This window comes from Furipterus horrens, unplaced genomic scaffold (genome assembly GCF_987537825.1).
Source record: "Furipterus horrens unplaced genomic scaffold, mFurHor1.1.pri manual_scaffold_2, whole genome shotgun sequence".
Lineage (NCBI taxonomy): Eukaryota > Metazoa > Chordata > Mammalia > Chiroptera > Furipteridae > Furipterus > Furipterus horrens.
This window is the reverse complement of record NW_028327172.1, coordinates 214,108,459-214,129,251: the sequence shown is the minus strand read 5'-3', so window position 1 is coordinate 214,129,251 and position 20,793 is coordinate 214,108,459. Positions and strand designations below refer to the sequence as shown.

At 52.1% G+C, this 20,793-nt stretch overlaps 1 protein-coding gene across 2 annotated transcripts in view; it reads right to left on the bottom strand.

The window, feature by feature from the left end:
- SLC2A9 (solute carrier family 2 member 9) overlaps nucleotides 1-20,793 on the bottom strand; it is an 85,934-nt gene that overhangs the window by 7,977 nt on the left and 57,164 nt on the right. For both annotated transcript variants that reach the window (XM_090267077.1, XM_090267076.1), the window contains 4 exons: nucleotides 19,843-20,030; nucleotides 8,611-8,721; nucleotides 4,227-4,328; nucleotides 3,526-3,601 (listed from right to left, as the gene is read on the bottom strand). In XM_090267077.1, the coding sequence (XP_090123203.1) occupies nucleotides 3,526-3,601; nucleotides 4,227-4,328; nucleotides 8,611-8,721; nucleotides 19,843-20,030 (477 nt within the window). The remainder of the gene's footprint in view (nucleotides 1-3,525; nucleotides 3,602-4,226; nucleotides 4,329-8,610; nucleotides 8,722-19,842; nucleotides 20,031-20,793) is intronic.

Here is a 20,793-nt window from a genome sequence, read left to right as displayed (position 1 = left end):
GGTGCAAGGAGCAGTTAGTGACGGATTCCTCGGCCCCAGGCACAGGGAGGAAGCTGCTGGCAGACACCACAGGAGTGCCCTAGGAGGCGGCGGTCCCTGACCCCAGCCAGGCAGGAGGCGCCGGTCCCTGACCCCGGGTAGCAGCCGGGCGCTGGCCCCTGACCCCGGGTAGGAGCTGGGTGCTGGCCCCTGACCCCAGGGGCTGCAGAGGCAGAGGTTCCGACCTCTCCACATTTCTGCTAAAGACCCCAGCTTCTCCCAGAAACCTCGGATGACTCCCTTTCTGTCCAGCGTATGCTGGGACTGCTTCTGAGGGATGATCCTTTCTGGAGAAGATTCACAGGCAGTGGTAGAAAACACTGCTATATTTTCATATTTCTGTCTCAGGAGCTAAGTTCGCTCATTAACTCTGCCTTAGGCTGCGGGAAAGCGATAGGAAGGGAAGCTAAGCCCAACCAGGGGAAAACGGCGGGGAAGATGAGACCAGCACTGGGTAGACGTGGGTTCCAGCCCTGCCTGGGCCACCTGTGTGCCTTGTGATGTGGGCAGGGGGGCTCCCTGATGCCAGGTGTCCTCATGGGAGGCGGGGGTGGGAACAGGCCCTCTCCTCGGAGGACGTTATGGGATCAGGTGAATGGCCAAGTACCCAGCGCCGAACAGGTGCTCAGCTTACGGAAGACAGTCCTATTAATTTTTAAAGTTCCCGTTGGGGCTCCCGAGGAAGCAGGATGTGCGCCATAAGCTCGGTGGGCAGCCCGCTTACCCATCTGCTTGGTATTAAGTGTCCGATGATGGAGATCTCTCCTTCCCAAAGCCCTCTGGCCCTGCGCTGCCCGCCGCCTGGGGGTAAGGACGTCTCTCCTGCTAACGTTGTGGCTGTGCGAGGGCCCTGGGGCTGCTGGACACATCGCCACACACGTGACGACATCGAGCAGCAGAAATGTGTCCTCTCACAGGCCTGGTTGGCCAGAAGTCCGAGATCAAGGCATGGGCAGGGCTGGTTTCCTCCGGAGGCTACAGGGAGGAAACGTCCCATGTCCCTCCCCTGGCTCCCAGGGGAGCCGGCCCTCCTGGTGTTCCTTGGACAGTAGTCACATCACTCAGGTCTTGTCACATTGCCTTCCCCTCTGTGTGTCTGTGTGTCCTCCTCTTGTCTTATAAGGACTCTGGTTGTTGGATTTACGATTGAGATTTTTAACTAATTCCATCTGCAGAGACCTTGTTTCTAAACAAGGTCACATTCTGAGGCCCCAAGTGCACATGTATCTTGGGGGGGACACTCCTCCCACCCTGCACTGACTAAGAGCACACGTTGCCCTCCCACTGACATCTGGACCATCAGCCCTGCGTGGCCTCCTGGAGCCGGAGCCCCTCCTGAGCAAGCTGGGACCGTGACGATCCGCCTCGCTGGGCTCCGTGAGATAGCTGGAGGGACACCCCAGCCCGGAACCTGACATGCTCACCCTGTCACCGTTGCCGTCAGCACTATGACATCCTCTACTGCCCTGAGAGCATGTGAAGGGGACGTGAACAGCCAGGGCGCAGTTCGGCCAGCGCCTCTGGGCACAGGTGTCCGGCCGTCCCACAGTTGGCCAACGAGCATCGGCCACGTGCACAGGTAAGAGGGAGCTAAGAACGTGCCTCTTAGCTGTGCGATTGGGAAAAAACTACTTAATCTGTTGTTTGTTTGTTTTAATCTATAAAATGGGAATAAAATTAATTTGGAAAGTTTCAGCAGCCAAACAGGAGGTAGCTCATCTTTTACTATCTGGGAAAGAAAAAGGGGGAAAAAATTGATGTAGTTCGTTCTGCGGGTCAGCTTGCTAACCCAATCCCATCTGGTGTTTGCCAGCAGAGACTTAGGAGTCTGTATGTACACGGTGCTATTGTAGGCTCTACCTGGTCTGTTTAGATTGGAATGTATAGCTCCGGGCACACCCGCTATAAAATGTCACTGTCACCTGTGTAATGATAGAAGGATAAAATGAAAAAAATAGTTCCTAGGCTTCGGGGACAGGCCGCCCGGCTTCCTGGCGACCTCACATGTTCGGGCTGGACTAGGGTGCACCCTAACACGGTGCTGGTGGCTCTGGTTCACCTGGGTCTCGCCATCCCTGGCCTCCTGTGAATTGTTTGCCAAGTTTGATTCTGAGTAAAAGCTCTGATTATTGTGATTTGATCTGGACAACATGACTCGTGTTATCTGATATTCAGGAGAGGCCTCGCTGGGCGGGTGGCATCTCGGGAGATTTCCACAGCAGTCTTTACGCCCCATGAGAGCGCACACTACCTGTCTCTTGTTCCGCAGGGCTCCCAGGCCTGGCACGGGGCCACGGGGCCTCCCACCTCCAGGGGCACCAGGCGAATGCTGCCGTGGAGTGGGGGATGGGCAGCCCTGTGGAACCAAGTACATTTCCTCCTTGAATTGCATGCAACCTGTGTTCCTCGCTTGGCCTCCTGCCTTCGTCCTCCTCCAGCTGTCTGACCGTCATCGTCACAGCAGTGATGGGGGGTGGGGCGGTGCACGTGTGTGTGCACCTGATGCCCTGCCCCACCCTTCCGTGGCCCCTTCTGCCATTTCATCGGAACATCCTGATGTCCCGCATGGGGACAGACGCTTTTCACCCATCACGAACACGGGAAGCCTGGGAACCTGCTGGAAAACCAGCAACACGAAGGCGGAAACAGAAGTCGGGTGCTCTCTGCTCGGCTAGAAACTTAGCGCTGTCTTCATCACCATAGAAACCGTAACAAGGGGGAAGCACAGCAACACTCCCCGGAGAGATCTGTCCCGGGCCAGACCTGCCCCAAGCCACTTCTCAGTCCCATGTGGGGGACACAGACAGAGACACAGGGCCAGGAGTGGCAGGGCCCTCAGGCTCACCCGCCATGGCCATTTTACAGATGGGGAAACTGAGGCCCAAGGAGCAGAGAGGGTTTCCCCACTAGGGCAGTGGCAGAGCTGGGCTGGAACAATTGAGAACACTCCAGACTGCGCACCCTTACAGGCGGTGCAAGGCAGCGGCCAGGGGCTGGGAGCCAGGCATCTCCGCCCCTGCCGGCTCTGTGGGGGTCTCCTCCCATCTCCACTCCCTCTAGAGCTGCCGGGAGCCAAGTAGACCACATAATCGGTGGTCAGGAAAGCTCAGCCACCCCCATGATTATCGTCATCACTCTCTTCCACGCTGAACTGCAACTTGTCTGTGGATGGGCACAGACTGCACCTTGAGTGTCTTCAGTCCCTCCCAGGCCAGGGTGCCTGCTCACGGCTTGCCCCACGGCAAACTGCTGCCATGTTGTTGGACGTCATTGTTAACGTGTTTCCGGGAAGCACATGACCCACCATCCGTGGGATGGAAAGGAAGGCAGTCACCGACTAAATGCCTGGGGACTCTCTCTTCCCCCTCCAGTCCCAGGCAGGCCTTCCCTTCCCTGGGCCCTGGACTTCCCTCTGTACCATGAAAGCCCCCCCACCGCGGCGGTGCTGTGAACCCCGGGCCAGCAGGTCCAGAAGGGGCGCCTTACCTGGGCCACTGCAGAAGGACGCAATGATGGCCAGAATGCAGACGATGCTCAGGTAAGGAATCCAGGGGGCCTGGTCCTGTGAGAGAGAGCAGCAGCGGGCGGGTGAGGGGCAGGTGCGCCTGGGACTCCAGCTCCCCCCCATCCATCTGCATGATTTTGGATAGGTCACTTGACCTCTGACTCCCAGGTTCAGTGTCCAGAAAATGGGGATAATGACGACCCTTAAGTCACTCAACCACCTGTTTTACAGATGTGAGGAGCAGAGAAAATAAGTGACTTGCCAGACGTTTCATGGCAAGTGAGTGGGGGAGCTGGGCCTCATCCCCAGGCGGCCTGATCCCAGGGTCCCTGCTGGTACCCACCAGCCGTCATGTGACAACTGTGCAAGTGTCTTGGATGGCAGTGCTGGGTGTCTCAGGAGTCATCTCTTCCGTTCCACGGGTGGGCAAACAGAAGCTCAGAGAGGGGGGATGTCTTGTCCAAGAGCACACAGCTCATTGGGTCTCTCATCCCTTGGTCCAAGGACCCATCCCCAAACCCTCCTCCCCAGCAGCTTCAGGGCTGAGACGCCCCTGGGGAAGCCTTACTGAAAGGGGGGTCTGCAGACAGTGCCAACGGCCCAAGCCAGAGGCCCCGCCAGCACTGAGGCTGTGAGCCAGCCCCCTGCTGGCTTCTCCAGGGTCAAAGGCACATGGCCTCACCTGCAGCGTCAGTGTGACCGTGAGGATCCCAAAGAAGAGGGTCATCAGCCCAAAGCCGCCGATGAGCAGCGGTCTTCGCCCCAGGCGCTCGATGACCAAGCCCTAGGTCAGGGTCAAAGAGAGACGGTTACTACTCTGCTCTCAGCAGCAAGGGGCAGGGCGTACGGGGCTGGGAATGGCCGGCGCAGGGGCCCCGGTGAGAGGACAGCTTCGGCCTGAGGCGGGTGGGGGAGGCCATGGTCTTTCTGAGAAAGGAAGAAAGAAGGAAGTCACAGCTCCTGAGCACCCGTGTGTCTCTGCATGTTCCCCTTTCCCCCAAATCTTCCTAGTCAGGGGCAGGGGCAGGTCTGCTAGGGAGTCTGGGAGAGCGGCTGGCATGGGACCCAATGCCTTTTCCCTTCTGTCCGGCCATCGGAAGCATATGCGAGGCAAGGCTGGGGTCCCTGGCAGTTCCTTTATTGCGGACATGACAGTATTCACGCGTGCACCCCTGCCGTCCGCTCACTGGGCGCTTGGTGCTGCTCCTCCGTTCGCTCCCTGCCCATTGTCCAAACACGAACACCCCCACGGGGATTCCTGCCCCTTTTATGGTGTGCATAGACAAAGCCGGCTACTCGCCAAAATAGGACATCACTGCCTATACAACTGTGAGTGCGCTGCACATGCAAATCTCATTGTTCTCTCAAGCAGCCCACGCCTGGGCATCCGGGGTGCGGGAGCCTGACTAGATTCCGTTGTCCTCACAGGGGTGAAAGGGTGTCTCTGCCGCAGCCCTGGCCCGCTCTGGAGCCAGGCTGCCATGGAGGTCATGCTCTCTCTATCCCTCTGTGCCCCCGTGCTGAAGATTTCAGAGGGCACACTCCCAAGGCAGGGGCGCAGGGGTGGGAGCAGGAAGAGAAGGCTCCATCATTTCCCACTCTGCCGGTGCCGGGGTGGACCCATTTCATTCTGGGGTGTGATACCAGGAAGCCCATGTGATCGTGGCCCCCAAGGCCATGTCCACAACCCAACTTCCTGCAGCTGTCAGACTGTCCGTGACCCCCACTCGCTGGCCCGATGTCTGCCTTTCAGTTGATCCAGCTCTTCCCTGAGCCCCTTCAAACACCGACAACCCCAAGTAACCATGATCGCAGCCAAGTTTCAGAGACAGGCCCGCTTGGGTCCTATATCCTTCCTGGGTCTCCCACCTTCCAGGTGGTTGAACGCTGGCATGGGGCTTCCCTTCCCAGAACCCCAGGGGGCCTATCTGGGAAAAGGGGCTGTCTGGGCGGGGGGCTGTGCCGGTCCAGTGAGAGACGGCATTCAACACGCACTGGGTTCTGCCAGGTGCCGCCTGCCCTCCTCTCCCCTCCTCCCATTTCACAGCGAGAGCACCCCGGAAATGGTTTATAATGGCTGACTCGGGCTGGGGTTATTGTTTTATGTGGTTATTGTTCCACTTGTTCTTTGCCAGCCTTTCCCAAGGTTTCTACAATGAACCTTTTTGCCTTAAAAAAAGAAAGACTAAAAGGTGGGCCTAGCTTAAGCAGGGAGAAGTAGATTTCTGTGCCCCCAGATTATGAATCCTGACTCTTTCTCCATGTCCAGCGATTTCCAATACCACACCAGCCAATTTTCATCACCACGTGGAGTGTGTTTTTGCTTTAATCTACGGAGTCATAGCCATTCTTGTGGCTAACAGGGCAGAGCCCAGAATTCTGCTGGCGCCGAAGGGGCCGGCTGCTCAGGAGCGGAACACGTGGCAGCTTCGTCTTGTAAGAACCAGAGAGGAGCTGGCTTAGGGCACCCCGTGACAGCTCTGAGGTGACTGGGAAATGATCGTGACAGCGTCATGGTCATCAGGACACACTGAGCCCCGAGGTGGCTATGCTGAGATTAAGGGGTATTGCTGACATCAACGTTTCAAGTTAAAAAATTATTTTTGTTTCTGGTTTGTTTAGGTTCTTCAAAAGCACCGCAGACTACTTCAGAGTCAGCAAGCGTGCCTCAAAGACAGACCAGCTGAGAAGGTCTGTCTTACACCGTGATGCCCGCATTCAAGTGTTTTCGGGTTCGCTGCGTTTCGAAGCCTCAGGCGGAACCAGTTACCTGAGCCAACATGAAGCTGGTTTGGAAACAGTCTCTAAAGATAGTCTAGGAAGACACCAAGTAGCTGGGAAAGAGAAAGAAGAGGTGAAAACAACCCTCCCCTTCCTGCGGGAAGCAGAAATCCATCTGCAGGGCTCCTTCCCTCCCCGCTGGGTCCTGGAAGTCCCGTGAAGGTCACCTTCAAGTCCTCGCCTGTCAAAAGGGATTAATACTACATATGGTATTTCCACTCAACACTAAAATCATTAGTGAAGATGTTAACTCAAGATGAACAGCAGCCTCTGAAGGTTACTGATGTCAGCTGGGGACCGGCTGTCAGCCTCCGGATGCTCCCACGGGCCCCTCTGGGGTCTCCTGGTCATTCATCCACTCAGCAGCTACTTACCTGGCACCTACTGCCCCCACCCCCACCCCCAGGGCCAGGACATCTGGTAGAATGATAGTAAAAAAATTGGGGGAGGCAGGGCTTAAGACCTAAAGACCGACTTTATTGATGTTTAGTTAGTGGTAGTTGGGTATGTTCTGACAACTTTATGCCCCCATAAAACCACAACGCATCAAGATACAGAGCGTTTCCATCCTCCAGAGCTCCCGAGCCCTGTTCCCCCACCACCGGCAGTGACTGATGTGCTGTCTGTCACTGTCAGATCAGTCTAGACTAGATGGGAGTGTCACCCAGATGATCACTACGCTTTTGAGACTCCCCCCTGCTGCATAGATCAGTAGTTCGTTCCCTTCGAGTGCTGAGTAGGCATTGGAGAGACCGAGGTTGGAAGCATCACCGCTCCCTCTGTCTGCTCCCCTTTTAAAATAGTGGCGTCCCCTACGCCAAAAGGTTGCGGGTTCGATTCCTGGTCAAGGCACATATCTAGGTTGCATGTTCAATCCCGTGTTGAGGCGCCTACAGAAGGCACCTGGCTGATGTTTCTCATATTGATGTTTCTCTCTTTCTTTCTCCCTTCCTCTCTCTAAAACCAATAAACATTTAAGTTTATATATTTAAAAAAAAAAAAAAAAAAAAAAAGATGGTGAATGGGTGGAGAGGGAGACGGAACACCAGTCTCAGCACTGTTATGGAATTCGTTTTTAAAAGCATCTTGTTAAAACGCCCCATTGGGAACAAAGAGCAAACCAGAATGTTCTGTTGGGCGCCAGTAGGCCACGGGATTGGAAGCCTCTGCCAGGTCACACTGGCACCGGCCTCGCCTGCGCAAATCAGCGACCCAGAGTGGAAAGGAATCGGCCGCTCCGCCAAGGTCAGGGAACCATGTCACTCCGCTGCTGCCCCTCTCCTCTCTGCTTAGGGAAGGAGCCCCGTCACGACCGTGGGCGGACTGCGTACCCCTGTGCGCTGCGGGAGACAGGACTCGCTCCCAAGGACGAGCAGAGCTCAGGGAGGCGGGGCGCGTTTACCCAGCGCTGCGCCGCCTACACGCCGCCCACCCGGCTTGTGCTCCCATCGGGCTCAGTCTGATCACAGACCCCGTGCCGCGTCTGCTCCGGCTCACGTCCCCAGCGCCCCTGCCCCCAGTGCGTGTTCGGGTGTTGGAGGCTGAGAAAGAGGGATGGGTCGTGTTTCTCTTCTTTTGGAGACTGTGGCGCATTATTAAAGTCACCCTCTATATTACACTGATCGACTGGGATGTCCCTTCTCCTTTTTCTTTTACCCTCGTCAGAGCCCGCATCTCTGGCTGGGAAGATGCAGCTTGTGCTTCTGAAACATTTTTAAAGTCATGGCAACAGAGCTCCGGCTCCCGGGGACACTGACCTGGACTCCCAGGGAGATATGGCCCTCTTCAGAGGTGGCGCAGCAACTTGTCATTGGTGACGAGGTAAGAATTCAAAGGAGGGAGGTATTTCTTTTCAAAGAACGACCAAAGGAAGGCAAACTACAGATAAGAATATTGTCCAGCCCTGGCTGGTGTAGCTCAGTGGATTGGGCACCAGCCTGTGAACCAAAGGGTCGCTGGTTCGGTTCCCAGTCAGGGCACAGGCCTGGGTTGCGGGCCAGGTCCCCAGTAGGGGGTGTGCGAGAGGCAACCACACACTGATGTTTCTCTCCCTTTCTTTCACCTTCTCTTCCCCTCTTTCTAAAAATAAATAAATAAAATCTTAAAGAAAAAAAGAATATTGTCTAGATGTGTGAAACATTAGTGATGAACTGCATGGTAAGCTCCCCATATTCAGACACCTTCGGAGTGACAAAGGGCATGCTCCTCTAGTGGGGACCTGGGAGTCCCCACGGTCCTGCTTAACCCCCTGCGATGTTCTCAGGAATAACCCTCCGTTTACTTACAGAAAAGACGGCAGCCAAGGTCTCGATGCCGCCTGTGCTCAGCGTGATGTAGGGGATGTTTTCCGGAGGAATCCCAGCTTTTCCGAAGATACTGTTGGTATAGAACCAAATCTATAATGCAGGGAAGAAACAGAAGGGAGCAGGGTCAGTGAGGGACGCCTGTTCCCTAAATTAAAATCGGGCATACGGTGGTCTCTTGCGATTCGCTGCTGAATCCGTAGTCACGAGGCGGAGCTGCATGGCATTGCCTGCTTCTCGTCTTCTCCCGTCTCCCCCGTTTTCCCTTCTCCATTGCTAGTAGAACTCCGTTACTAGGAGTGAAACATACTCAGCTAAGTGTGCCCATCAGCTATAAACAAATGTTAGTGGCGTTTCAAGGAAGTGTCCTTGAAAGGAGTTTTTCATCGAGGAGGTGTGATCCTGTTCTGTGCCCTTCCTCCCTTCTGGATGCTGAGTGAGATGGCTGGAGCCTCAGCAGCCCTCTTGGATCACGAAGGGACCTCAGGACAGCTCTGCTGCTAGCTCCCACGGTGATTTTGTGGGGATTAGAAAGGTCCCTGCTCCACAAGACAGTTTACGGTCATCCACTGGAAAATTGTCACAAAAAAACCTACAACGGGTACAGCATGAATGATTCTTCTGGGGGTTGTGCGGAGTCCAACCTGAGGGACCAGAGCCTTTGCCTGGGGTGGGAGCCATCTGCTCAGATGCAGGAAGTTAGGAGGAGCCTGGGTCCTCACTGACTAGAGCGATCCTATAGTTATTGCCCAGCCCTGTGCACTTTTGAGAGTGTTAGTGATTATCCCAAGATTACAGGTATAAATGGGAACCCTCCTGGGCAAACCAGGACGTGCGGTCTCCAGGTGCGGACTTTGTGTGGGCATTTGGAGGCCTGCAAACCCCAGCCCAGCCCCAGCACTGACTCTGGGGACCCGAGTGCCTGCCGGCAGGTGACTTCACATCTCTGAGCCTCCATTCTCTGAGAGAAGGTAATCACATGCCATCTTTCAGGGCAGTAAAACATTTTAAATGCTGAAGCAGAGCATCTTTTATATGACCTGTGCATAGCAAATGGTAGGTGTCTTTCTAGAAGATTCTGTGTCTGCTGAGACGCGATTGCTCCTCGGTAAAGGACACCATGGACGTGTGTGCGGCAGGGAGGAAGCACCTCCTACCTGCCTCTCTGCCCGGCCTCCTCCGGGTGGGCTGGGCCTTTGAGTGACTTCGCAGGGGGCACAGGAGGGAGAGGCTTTGGGCCTTCCTGACTCCACGCCCCCCGTGCCCGGACCCTCGCTCTTAGCTCACGGAGCGGCACTGTAGAGGCAGAGCCTGCAGGCTACAAGCTTCCTGAGCTTGACGTTGTCTAAGGGGCAGAGAGCCCACACACAGCCCATAACCCAGAGCGGGGCTGCGTGTTAGACACAGCCATTTGAGAATGTCTGGAGAGAAGAAGACGCTAGAAACAGTCTTGCCGATAACAAGAGGGCGATCTAAGGCCAGCTGAGCCATTACCGTCTGTGAATAGTTCTACACCACGGTTTCCTGTGATCCCCACGGCAGCTGTGCGGGCTATGGTTGCCCCCGTTTTTCACAACAGGGAACTGAGGCCCGGTGCCGTCAGGATGCTCGGTTTGCTCTGTTCAAGAAGGAAGGAATCCAGAGGAAGGACGGGCAACCCGGGGTGGATAAATATCACCACCTTGGCATTCCAGAAGATTCAGGGAAGTTCAAGGAAGCTGTGGCTTTCCTGCACCAGGTTTGACAATTGGTAGGGGTCCAATTCGCAGGCCAAGGACTTGGCAGAAACAGCAGCCTCCCTGCCCCCCATTTTCCCCATCTCCTATTCCTTTCTTCCCCAAACATTCGGGGGCCTCCCCGGTGTCATGGTGGCTCTGAGTGATGGAGACACAGGGACCAGGACACGTGGCCTTCACCCTGGAGGGGAGTCATGGTGAGGGGAGCGGCCCCAGGCAAGGGGGTGGCCTCAGCAACCAGGAGGCCCCCCTCTCACTGGCGAGAGACCGAAAGTCCATGCAGAACTCTGGTTTTCATGCAGAGGACAGACTGCTCAGGATGAAGGCAGCTGCATAAAATAAGTAATTTGTTTAAGTGACAGGCCTGATTTTAGAGACGGGAATTTAAAAGCTATTGTGAGAAGGAGGGAACAAACAATTCAGCACTGAAAAGGAATTTAACAAAAACTAAATATTGTTAAATGCAACCCTTGCTTGATTTCCAAGGAAGGTGAAAAGCCCTCATCAACCCTTCATCCAAAATGTACTGAACTGAATGAGGTGTGAACTTTGTTGGATGCGGTGGTTCTCAGCCAGGGGCAGTTTGACCCCACAGGACCTTTGGCAAGGTGTGGAGCCGTCACTGGTTGTCACAGCTGGTGGGGCAGGCTTCCGTCATCAAGTGGATGGAGGCCAGGGACGTGGCCACGCACTCTGCAGAGCACAGGACAGAGCCCTCGTGACAACGAGTTTTCTAGCCCAGGGGCACATGGTGCTGAGGCTGAGAAGCACAGGCTGCGTGCAAGGTACCCGGCCAAACTGGGCGGGCCTGGCGCCTGGTGCCAGGGTGTGTGAGCTTGACACCACCTGCTGTGACCTCGAGCAAGTCCTTGGCCCCTGTAAGCCTCCGTTTTGTTTTTTTTTCAGTCTAGAAAAAACCCCGCAGGACATTTGGGGCTGGAATAATGTGATTAGTGGGGTACCTCCGAGCAGTATTTACAACTGTCTTAAACTACAGATCATGGCCCCCCCCAAAGAATCTCTGGTATTAATGAACAGAACAAACAAATAAGCAAAATAGAACCAGAGGCATAGAAACAAGGAACAGACTGACAGAGACCAGAGGGGAGGAGGGAGGGGGAGAAGGGGGGGAAGAAGGGGAAGGGTCCAGTCAAGGGACAAGTATAAATGACCCATGAACATGGACAATGGGGTGGCGATTGACTGTGGGAGAGGAGGGGTGGACAGCGCAGGGGAGAGCAATGGGGGGAAACTGGGACAACTGTAATAGGACAACAATAAAAAAAGGCAAAAAAAAAAAAGAACAATCTTCCATTACTAGGTTTTGGACTTGTAACAGGCAGATACTGATCTTTACTATATTAATTCAATAAACTTCCATTGAAGAGTTGATATGTTTGAAGCAATATATCCCTGAGAGTACAAATTCCAAGGGTCTGAGTCCCTTCCTTACAGGATTTTCTGGAGAAAACAGATTCATAAGTAACTATAAAACAAAGATAACTGATCTATATCAGAGACACAAGGCTGAAAACAACTCACGTGACCCATGAGTTAGGCGGCCTTGGGGAATACTTCAGAGCTAAAGAGCTGCTCTTTGATCATGGGACTTCTGGCCAAGATTCAGGCCTAGACAGACACACTGCATCTTCCTCCACCACTAAGAAGGAATACAACTACCTCAAAACTAGAGACAACCAGAAGTTCCAGAAGATCAAACTGCATGGAAGTCCAGCAAACAAAGATACAAAAAGAAATACTCATCCAGACAGGTAGGAGGGGCGGAGAGGACGTGGTGTAATGGCTGCAGCAGTAGCAGTGGCAGTGGCAGGCCTGCGAAAGCACAGCCAGACATTTTGGAAGGTCAGGAGGGACACCTGGGAGCGCTCGCAGCTCCTCACCACACCTCACAGCTCACAGTCCCAGCATCAGGGAAAATCAAGCCTCATTGCTTCTGACTGTGCAGACCAATGGGGGTTCGGGTGGAGGCAGAAACTGCCGGTCTCTCAGCAGAGTCCACTTGTTTAAAGGACCCCCACGTTCCTAGAATGTCTGCAGACCCACCCACTCTGGGAATGACGGCCAGGGCAGCAGCTAGAGAGGCGCCAGTCCCATACGAAGTGGGAGAAATGCCTGGAGAAGGGGCAACTGCTGAGCAAGCAGCATTGTTCCCTTTCAGACCCCTCCCCCACATACAGCGCCACAACGTGGTGAAACGGGTCATCCTGTACTGACGAATCCCTAAGGCTCTGCCCCTTACAACGTAACAGGAGTGACAGCTCTACCTAAGACACAGAGGCAAGCAAACACAGGAGCCTGTCAAGATGAGGAGACAGAGACATAAGGCCCAAAAGGGAATGGATCAAGGCTCCAGTGGGAGAATTAAGTGACAAGGACATAGCCAACCTCACAGATGAGGAGATAGACAACCTAACAGATGAAGAGTTCAAAACACTGGTGATAAAGATGCTCACAGGCTTGACAGATATGCTTGAATACAGCAAATGCATAAGGGAAAAAGTGAAGGCTCTGCTAAATGAAATGAAGGAAAATTCACACAAAACCAAAGGTGAGGGGAAGGAAACTGGTGTTCAAATCAATGATTTGGAACATAAGGAAGAAAAAAAGAGTCAACCAGTGCAGAATGAAGAAACAACTGAAAAAAACCAAGGAGAAGCTTAGGAACCTCTGGGACAACTTTAAACATGCCAACATCTGAATCATAGGGGTGCCAGAAGGAGAAGAGGAAGGGCAAGAAATTGAAAACTTATGTGAGAAAATAATGAAGGAAAAATCCCTGGCAAAGGAAATAGACATACAAGTCCAGGAAGCACAGAGAGTCCCAAACAAGCTAGACCCAAAGAGGACCACACCAAGACACAGCATAAGTAAAATGCCAAAGGTGAAAGATAAAGAGACAATCTTAAAGTGAGCAAGAGAAAAGCAGAGAGTTCCCTACAAAGGGGTGCCTATAAGACTGTCAGCTGATTTCTCAAAAGAAACTTTGCAGGCAAGAAGGGAATGGCAAGAAGTATTCAATGTGATGAAAAGCAAGGACCTACAACCAAGATTACTCTACCCAGCAAAGCTATCATTTAGAATGGAAGGGCAGATGAAGTGCTTCCCAGACAAGGTAAAGCTAAAGGAGTTCATCATCGTCAAGCCATTATTGTATGAAATGTCAATGGGACTTACTTAAGAAAAGGAAGATCAAAATTATGAACATTAAAATGACAACGAACTCACAACTATCAACAACTGAATCTAAAAACTAAAAACAAAATCCAACTAAGCAAACAACCAGAACAGGAACAGAATCATAGGTATGGGGATCATTTGGAGGGTTATCATTTGGGAGGGGGGAGGGGGAGAAATGGGGAAATGGTGCAGGGATTAAGAAGCATAATCAGTTGGTACAAAATAGACAGGGGGAAGTTAAGAATAATATAGGAAAGGGTGAAGCCCAAGAACTTACATGCACGACCCATGGACATGAACTAAGTGGGGTGGGACTGCTGGAGGCAAGTGGGGTACTGGGCAGAGGGGAGCAAAGAGGAAAAACTTGGGACTGCCATAACAGCATAATTGATAAAATATACTTAAAAAAGAGCTGCCCTTCGAGGTGGATCTTGACTGACCCGTGGTGGTTTCGCACAGTGGCAAAGGTGACAAAAGGCATCTCAGGCTGAAGAAAGAGGCGGTGAAGAATTTTGCAGATGTCAAAAGAACATGTATTTAGGGAAGCTTTGGGTTTGCTGAAGGTGTAGAAAATAAAAAGTTTAAACTGAACAGGAGTTTAGAAGAGAGCGTAGCCTAACCCGCTGAAGTTTACAGATTGGAAATCAGTCCTTGAGAAGGTACGTGTTGTCAAAGATTCCGTTCTTAATGGCAGAATCAGAACTAAGACATAACGTTCTGACTTCTTTTAAAGCATTAAAAAAAAATTATATGACATGGTTCCTTACTTCTCACTATAGTTATTTTCCTAAGAGCACATAGGAAAAGAACTTAGAAGATCTTGGGAACACAGTTAGGATTCAACTCTGATCTATTGCTAGAGGTTCCTTTAAAGTACTTTATTAAGGATTCTGAGTTCTACAGAAACAGCGCAGTATCTTAATTACGTCTGTCCACCACGGGCTTAGGATGAGAGAAATGCCATGGAATTATATCTATGAACAGAAGCCACCTCATGGGGATGAGGGGAAAATAAGAGGAAAAATAATATACCGTATGTAATTTATGACTAATCTCATTTTGGCTTAGTTTGTATGATAAAATTTATTCTTTTAAAAAAGTCTTAAGTTTTGGATTAAATTATTGGAAATGTCTCCATTTTCAGTTTTAATTACTTTTCCTGTTTTAGTTTCCTCTTTTAGACGGTGCACAGATACGGTTGTTATTCAGTGTTGAGATTACACAAAGCTGTTCTTTCGTCACCTTGATGCCTTTCGAATGGAGAGGCTGTCGTTCTTAAACCTCTCAAATTGTTGGTATGCCCATTTGTTGCAAACAAAATGTTCTGTCAAAAAGAAAAAAAAAAGAACCTCTGGTAAAACGAAGGAGGCAAAGCGAGTTTTCAAGGGCACTTAGTTTCTTCCCTCTGTGTCAGATGCTCTCTTCCTGGGGCGCGTCATCATTCGGATGAAAAGACAGCAGGTGCAGGGAGAGAGCCCGGTCTGCAGCACAGGACGGGGGCTGGGATGCTGACATTGCTGCCGACTGGTGTTTGTCCCTTTATAGGTAAAACAGGAGAAGGAAGGCTTGTCCCATTGGCTGCCTCGGGATGACCAGGGGACACTGCCCAGGGGCACGCATGGGGAGGCTCTGAAAGAGCTCTGGGGACCTTTCCTGCTTGGGGATTAAGCTTCCAGATCCTGTGTCCCAATGGATGGTGCTCCGATCCCTTTCTACCGTCTTAGCTGTGCACCATAGGGAAAATCCCTTCATGTCTCTGTGGCTCCCACTGGTGCCTCGCTTACCGGGCTGTCTCGGCATCAGCTCCTGGCTCATGGTAAGTCCTCATCAAGTGTGTGTTTAATTATTATTACAGATGCACAGACAGAGGCCCGGTTAGGGAAAGTGGTCAGCCCAGGTTTCCCGACACAGGTTTGCAGTCCCAGCCATACAGGGAGCCGGGCCTCTGGACCTTGGCCCACTGCTCTTTGCTCCATGCAAAGCTGAGCACACCAAGCTGGAAGTATTACTCCTGGCTGAAATATGAAAAATAATCCTCAACAAACTAAGAACAGAAGGAAATCACCTCAACATAATGAAGACCATATGTAATAAGCCAATAGCTGACATCATATTCAAGGTTGCAAAACTGATCTTTCCTATCAGACCAGGAACAAGGCAGAAACGTCCACTCTCACCACTGTTATTCAGCACAGGCCTGGAAGTCCTAGGCAGAGCAATCAGGCAAGAGAAAGAAAGTCAAGCACAACAGAAAGGAAAAAGGTAAACTATCACTGTTTGCAAGTGACATGATTTATGTAGAAAGCCCTACAAATGCAAACCACGCCCCCAGAAATGGCTGAATCTAATAAACAAATTTAGTACAGTTGCATGAATCAAAATCAAGATGGTTGTGTTTCTATACACTAACAATGAACTACGCAAAAAGGGAATTAAGAAAACAATCTCATTAATGACAGCGTCAAAAAGAATAAAATACTTGGGAATGAAGTTAACTAAGGAGGTGAAAGACTTTTACACTTGAAAACTACTAAACGCGGATGAAAGAAATTGAAGAAGATACAAATAAATGGAAAGACATCCTATGTTCATGAATTAGAAGACTAAATATTGTTAAAATGTTCATAGTGCCCAAAGCAATCTTTAGATTCAATGCCAGCTCTAACAAAATTCCAATGGCATATTTGATAGAAATAGAAAAAAACTCTAAAATTCATATGGAACCGCAAAAAGGCTATGAATGACCAAAACGATCTTAAGAAAGAGCAAAACAGGGGATCACACGTCCTGATTTCAAAATAGATTATAAAGGTACAGTAATTATAACAGTCTCCCCTGACTGGTTTGGCTCAGTGGATTGAGCGTCGGCCTGCGAGCTAAGTGTCGCTGGTTCGATCTTCCAGTCAGGGCACATCAGAGAAGGAAAACTCTGACTCCAAAAAACCTCCGCTGCCTTGCGGCATACCTCTTCAGGGGAAAGGCTAAGGGAGTAAACCCCGACAGAAAATCCGGAGCCGGAGTCCCTAAGGCGGTTTGACGTTGTAGTCAACACCGGCAACTCCTGCGGCGCACCTGAAGCCAAGCTGTATTGACTCCGTCTTTCCCTTGGACCCTTCAGCTGCGAAGAGAGGGGGGGTCTGCTGCATGGGCAACAGCAGACCCTCCATATCACCCTGCCCAGGCTCTGTAGCTTCAGCTTCACTGGAGAGGACACTCCAGCGTCATCGCAAGATGTCGATTCAACACGGGAGGAGACAGACACCGTGTCACTCCCGAGTCGGACTGCACAGCCATTCTCGGCGGTGCAGATAGACTCTTAAGAAGCTACACCATCATCTCTCGAGACGGACGGCTGCCGACGAATTATAACAGTAAGGTACTGGCGTAAGGACAGACGCATAGACTAGTGGAGCAGAATAAAGAGCCCAGAAATAAATCCTTGTGTAAAAAAAGGTCAACTGGTATTTGACTGGGGCACCAGAAATAGTCAGTGGGGAAAGGGCAGTCTTTTTGATAACTGGTGTTGGGGAAACCGGACAGCCACATACAAAAGAATGACATTGGGCCCTCATTTTCATTCTAAATAAATCAGAGACTTCAACATAAGACCTCAAAGACCTAGAGGAACACGTAGGAGAAAAACTTCATGGCGTTGGGCTTGGCAGTGATTGTTTGGATATGACACCCAAAGCAAAAATAGACAAGTAGGATGGCGTCAAACTAAAAAGCTTCTGCATGGCAAAGGGAACCATAAAGTACAAAGGCCACTTACAGAATAAAAGGAAACATTAGCACACCGTATATGTGATAAAGCGTTAGTAGCTGAAATATATGGGCCTTCTACAACTCGATAATAGAAAAAACACAGCAAAACAGAAACAAACCCAAATAACCCAGCTGAAAACCAGGCAAAGGACTTGAATAGACATTCTCCCAAAGAAGACGTGCCAATGTCCGACAGGGGTGTGAAAAGAGGCTCAACATCACTAACTATCAAAGAAATACGAATCAAAATCAGAAGGTATCACCTCACAGCTGTTAGGGTGGCTGTTGCTTCTGAAAAAGGGGATAACAGGTGTTGGGGAAGACGTGGAGAAATTGAGACCCTTGGACCCTGTTGGTAGGAATGCAAACCGGTGTAGCCACAATGAGAAACAGCATGAAAGGTCCCCAAAAAACTACAACTGGAACTACCAAGTGATCCAGCAATCCCCCGTCTGCGCGTTTATCCAAAGGAGGTGAACGCAGGATCTCAAAGAGGTATTAGCAGTCCTGTGGTCAGTAAAACATCACCCACAGTAGCCAGGATGTGGAAGTAACCTAAGTGTGTAGCAGTGAGTGAATGAACAAAGAAAATCTGGTCTATACACACATTGGAATACTATTCAGCCACGAAAAGGAAGGAAACCCTGGCGTCCATGACAACACAGATGAACCTTGAGGACATTGCCCTAAGTGGGACACGTGTCAGCCAGTCACAGAGGGACAACCACTGCCCAGTTCCACTTACGAGAAGCTTCTAAGGTTGTCAAACCCGTGAGGCGGAGAGAGGGCAGAAGGGTGGTGGCAGCGGCTGGGAGCAGGGGCCACCGGGGACTTGGACACGGGTGAGAATTTCAGTTACGGAGGACGGACACATCCTGACGGTTCGTCGTACGACACCGTGCGTACCGTTCACGGTATCGTGTGGCACCCTTAGGCAGCCTCTAGGAGCGTGCGTCTCACCTTGAATGTTCTGACAACACTAAAAACGTCCGTGGGAGGCAGGCAACACGCGGAGCCCACAGCACCTGAGGCTGATCTCCCCACTGCCGACTTGGGGAGCGGACGAGGAGTGTTTTCCACTGTGTGCTCATGTGCAGGGTTTACAGACACTCCCTGGTGGAGTTTATAAAGTTATAAGGGGCATGCAAATCAGCAAATGACATCCCAGGCGGGGAGAGGACGCTATTTAGAAAGGTCACGGCTCTCAGTCCAAAGGCCTTATCACCTACGGGTTCCATACGTGGCTCTTATGACTTCAAGTCCTGGCTTTAAGAAACGAATATATTCTCCCTCTCTGCTTTCTCAGAACGGGGGCTGGGCACGGGGTGGCTTTGAGGCCCGAAGCACGACCTTGCCCTTGTAAAGAGGACGAAACAGCAAGGACTGGTCCAAGGTCCCGCAGCTGATCTAGGCCCCTCCTCATTCTGCCGACGTGAACCACACCGAGGGACAGGTCAGACCACCATGGTGGTAGCTTTCTGCACTGCTGTTGTTTCCTCTCTGGACGGGACCAACTCCCCGTTCATCTCACCTCCCCTGTTACCCCCAAACCCCTCCCTGCCGACTCTCGGGGAGGCCAGGCTCACGCTCTGTGTAGGCTATTTCAGCTGGCTCTTTGGAAGGTCCGCTCTGGGCCCAGCCACGCTTCTCCTGAGCCACGTAAGCGCCCTCAGAGGGCACTGGTTGCTTCTGTGCAAACTCTACGTGCCCCTGCCGAGCGGCTGGCTGGCTGACTCGCACACCCTCATCAACGGGGAGCTCACCACCCCTGGAGGCAGCCCACTGCTTTCCTCCCCAGTCCTCAAATTCCCAGAGTCTAATTTCCGGAGCAAGAGATAGAGATAGAGAGAGAGAGAGAGAGAGAGACAGAGAGAGAGAGAGAGAGAGAGAGAGAGATGGAGAGACAGGGAGAGACAGAGAGAGACAGACACAGAGAGACAGAGAGGAGAGAGACAGACAGACAGACAGAGACAGAGAAGAAAGAGAGAGAGAGAGAGAGAGAGAGATGGGGCAGCGGAGCTCACCAGAAGGTCTGGGGGCTCCCTGGGAGGACCTCCTCTTCCCACTTCCTGCCTACATCAGTAGCTCAGGCCCCAAGAAACATTCTTTAAAGCCTTGAGATGTTCTCAGGCCAATGTCGTCCACTGAAGCCAGCCCAGCCACAAGTACTTTTATTTAAATCATCTCAATGTCTTTTCCTTATGACATCCTACTACCCATTTTATTAAGAAATATGACTTCTAAGTATTCCTAGGAGTAAGTCATTATAATGATAGGCAGCATTCACTAAGGGAAAATCTGCTGGCTGCTGCACAGAACACTTTGCATGGATTTTTTTTTCCGTGTTATGTTGGCCCATTTGACAGATGAGGAAACCGAGGACCAGATTCTGTGGTTGCCCAAGGCCACAAGCTGGCAGAGGTGGCAGAGCTGGGACTGGCACCTGGGCCTCAGGTCCTGAGCCACCGTGCCCCACGCCTCCCTCTGGTCCCTCTGATTGTGCAGGAACACTCACCGCATTGAGGCCGCAGAGTTGGTAGCAGGCCATGGTGACCACCACCGTGATGACCTGCCAGCGGATGGAGGTGGCTCTCAGCAGCTCCCACACAGACACCAGGTGGATGTTCCTCTGCACACGGCCCTCTGCCAGGACCTCCTCTACCTCTTGGGACACGTCCTCCTTGCCCAGGAACCTCTGGAAGGCTGCACACAGGGACAAGCAGGGGCTTTCAGCAGAGATCAGGCTGTTTGCTGTGTGTATCGCAGGGCCCTGCAGGGACAGTCCTGCCACCCAGACACATACCTTGTCAGGGAAGGGGGTGGCTGGGACCTTTGAAACCAAGGAGTTTAAAAACAGGAAAACAAAGACCCAGAGCATGCAGGGCCCTGCCCGCCGTCACCCAGTTGGCCAGGAGAAGAGTCAGGAGAGCACCAGGATCTCCCGATGGCCCCCCGGCAAAGCTGAGCGTGGCCAGGGTTCAAGCCCTGTGTCTGCCTCTAGGTAGGGGAACCTCTTGGGAGAATTCCTGCCTCACGTGGCTGCAGCAGTAACTGCAGGATTGAGTACCCCCTTCATTCACAGACAGGAGCACCTCCTGTTCGCCTGCGTGCTCATCCTCACTGGACGTGTCCAGCTGGGGCTCAGGCTGCCCGGGGACCAACTCTGTCATTAGAAGGAGGGCCCTTTCCACGTGACCCCCGAAATACAGACCTGTTGGGAAATGATCTCAAGGAGCTCATCTTCCCAGGGCTCACACCGACCCAGGCGGCTTCTGTCTTCTCCATGCTAAGCGCTGCGAGTTTCCAGCCTCCGGGAAGCTGCGTTTTCTGCCGAGGTCTGCCTTGTGGAAACCTCCACCGGGGTGTGCAGGGGGGCGGGCTGGCTGGTGAGGGCCTTGCGGTCCTAACAATCAGGTCACGGGAGAGGCTGTCGGAGGGCGGATTTAAATATCCCGCGCTGTGATGT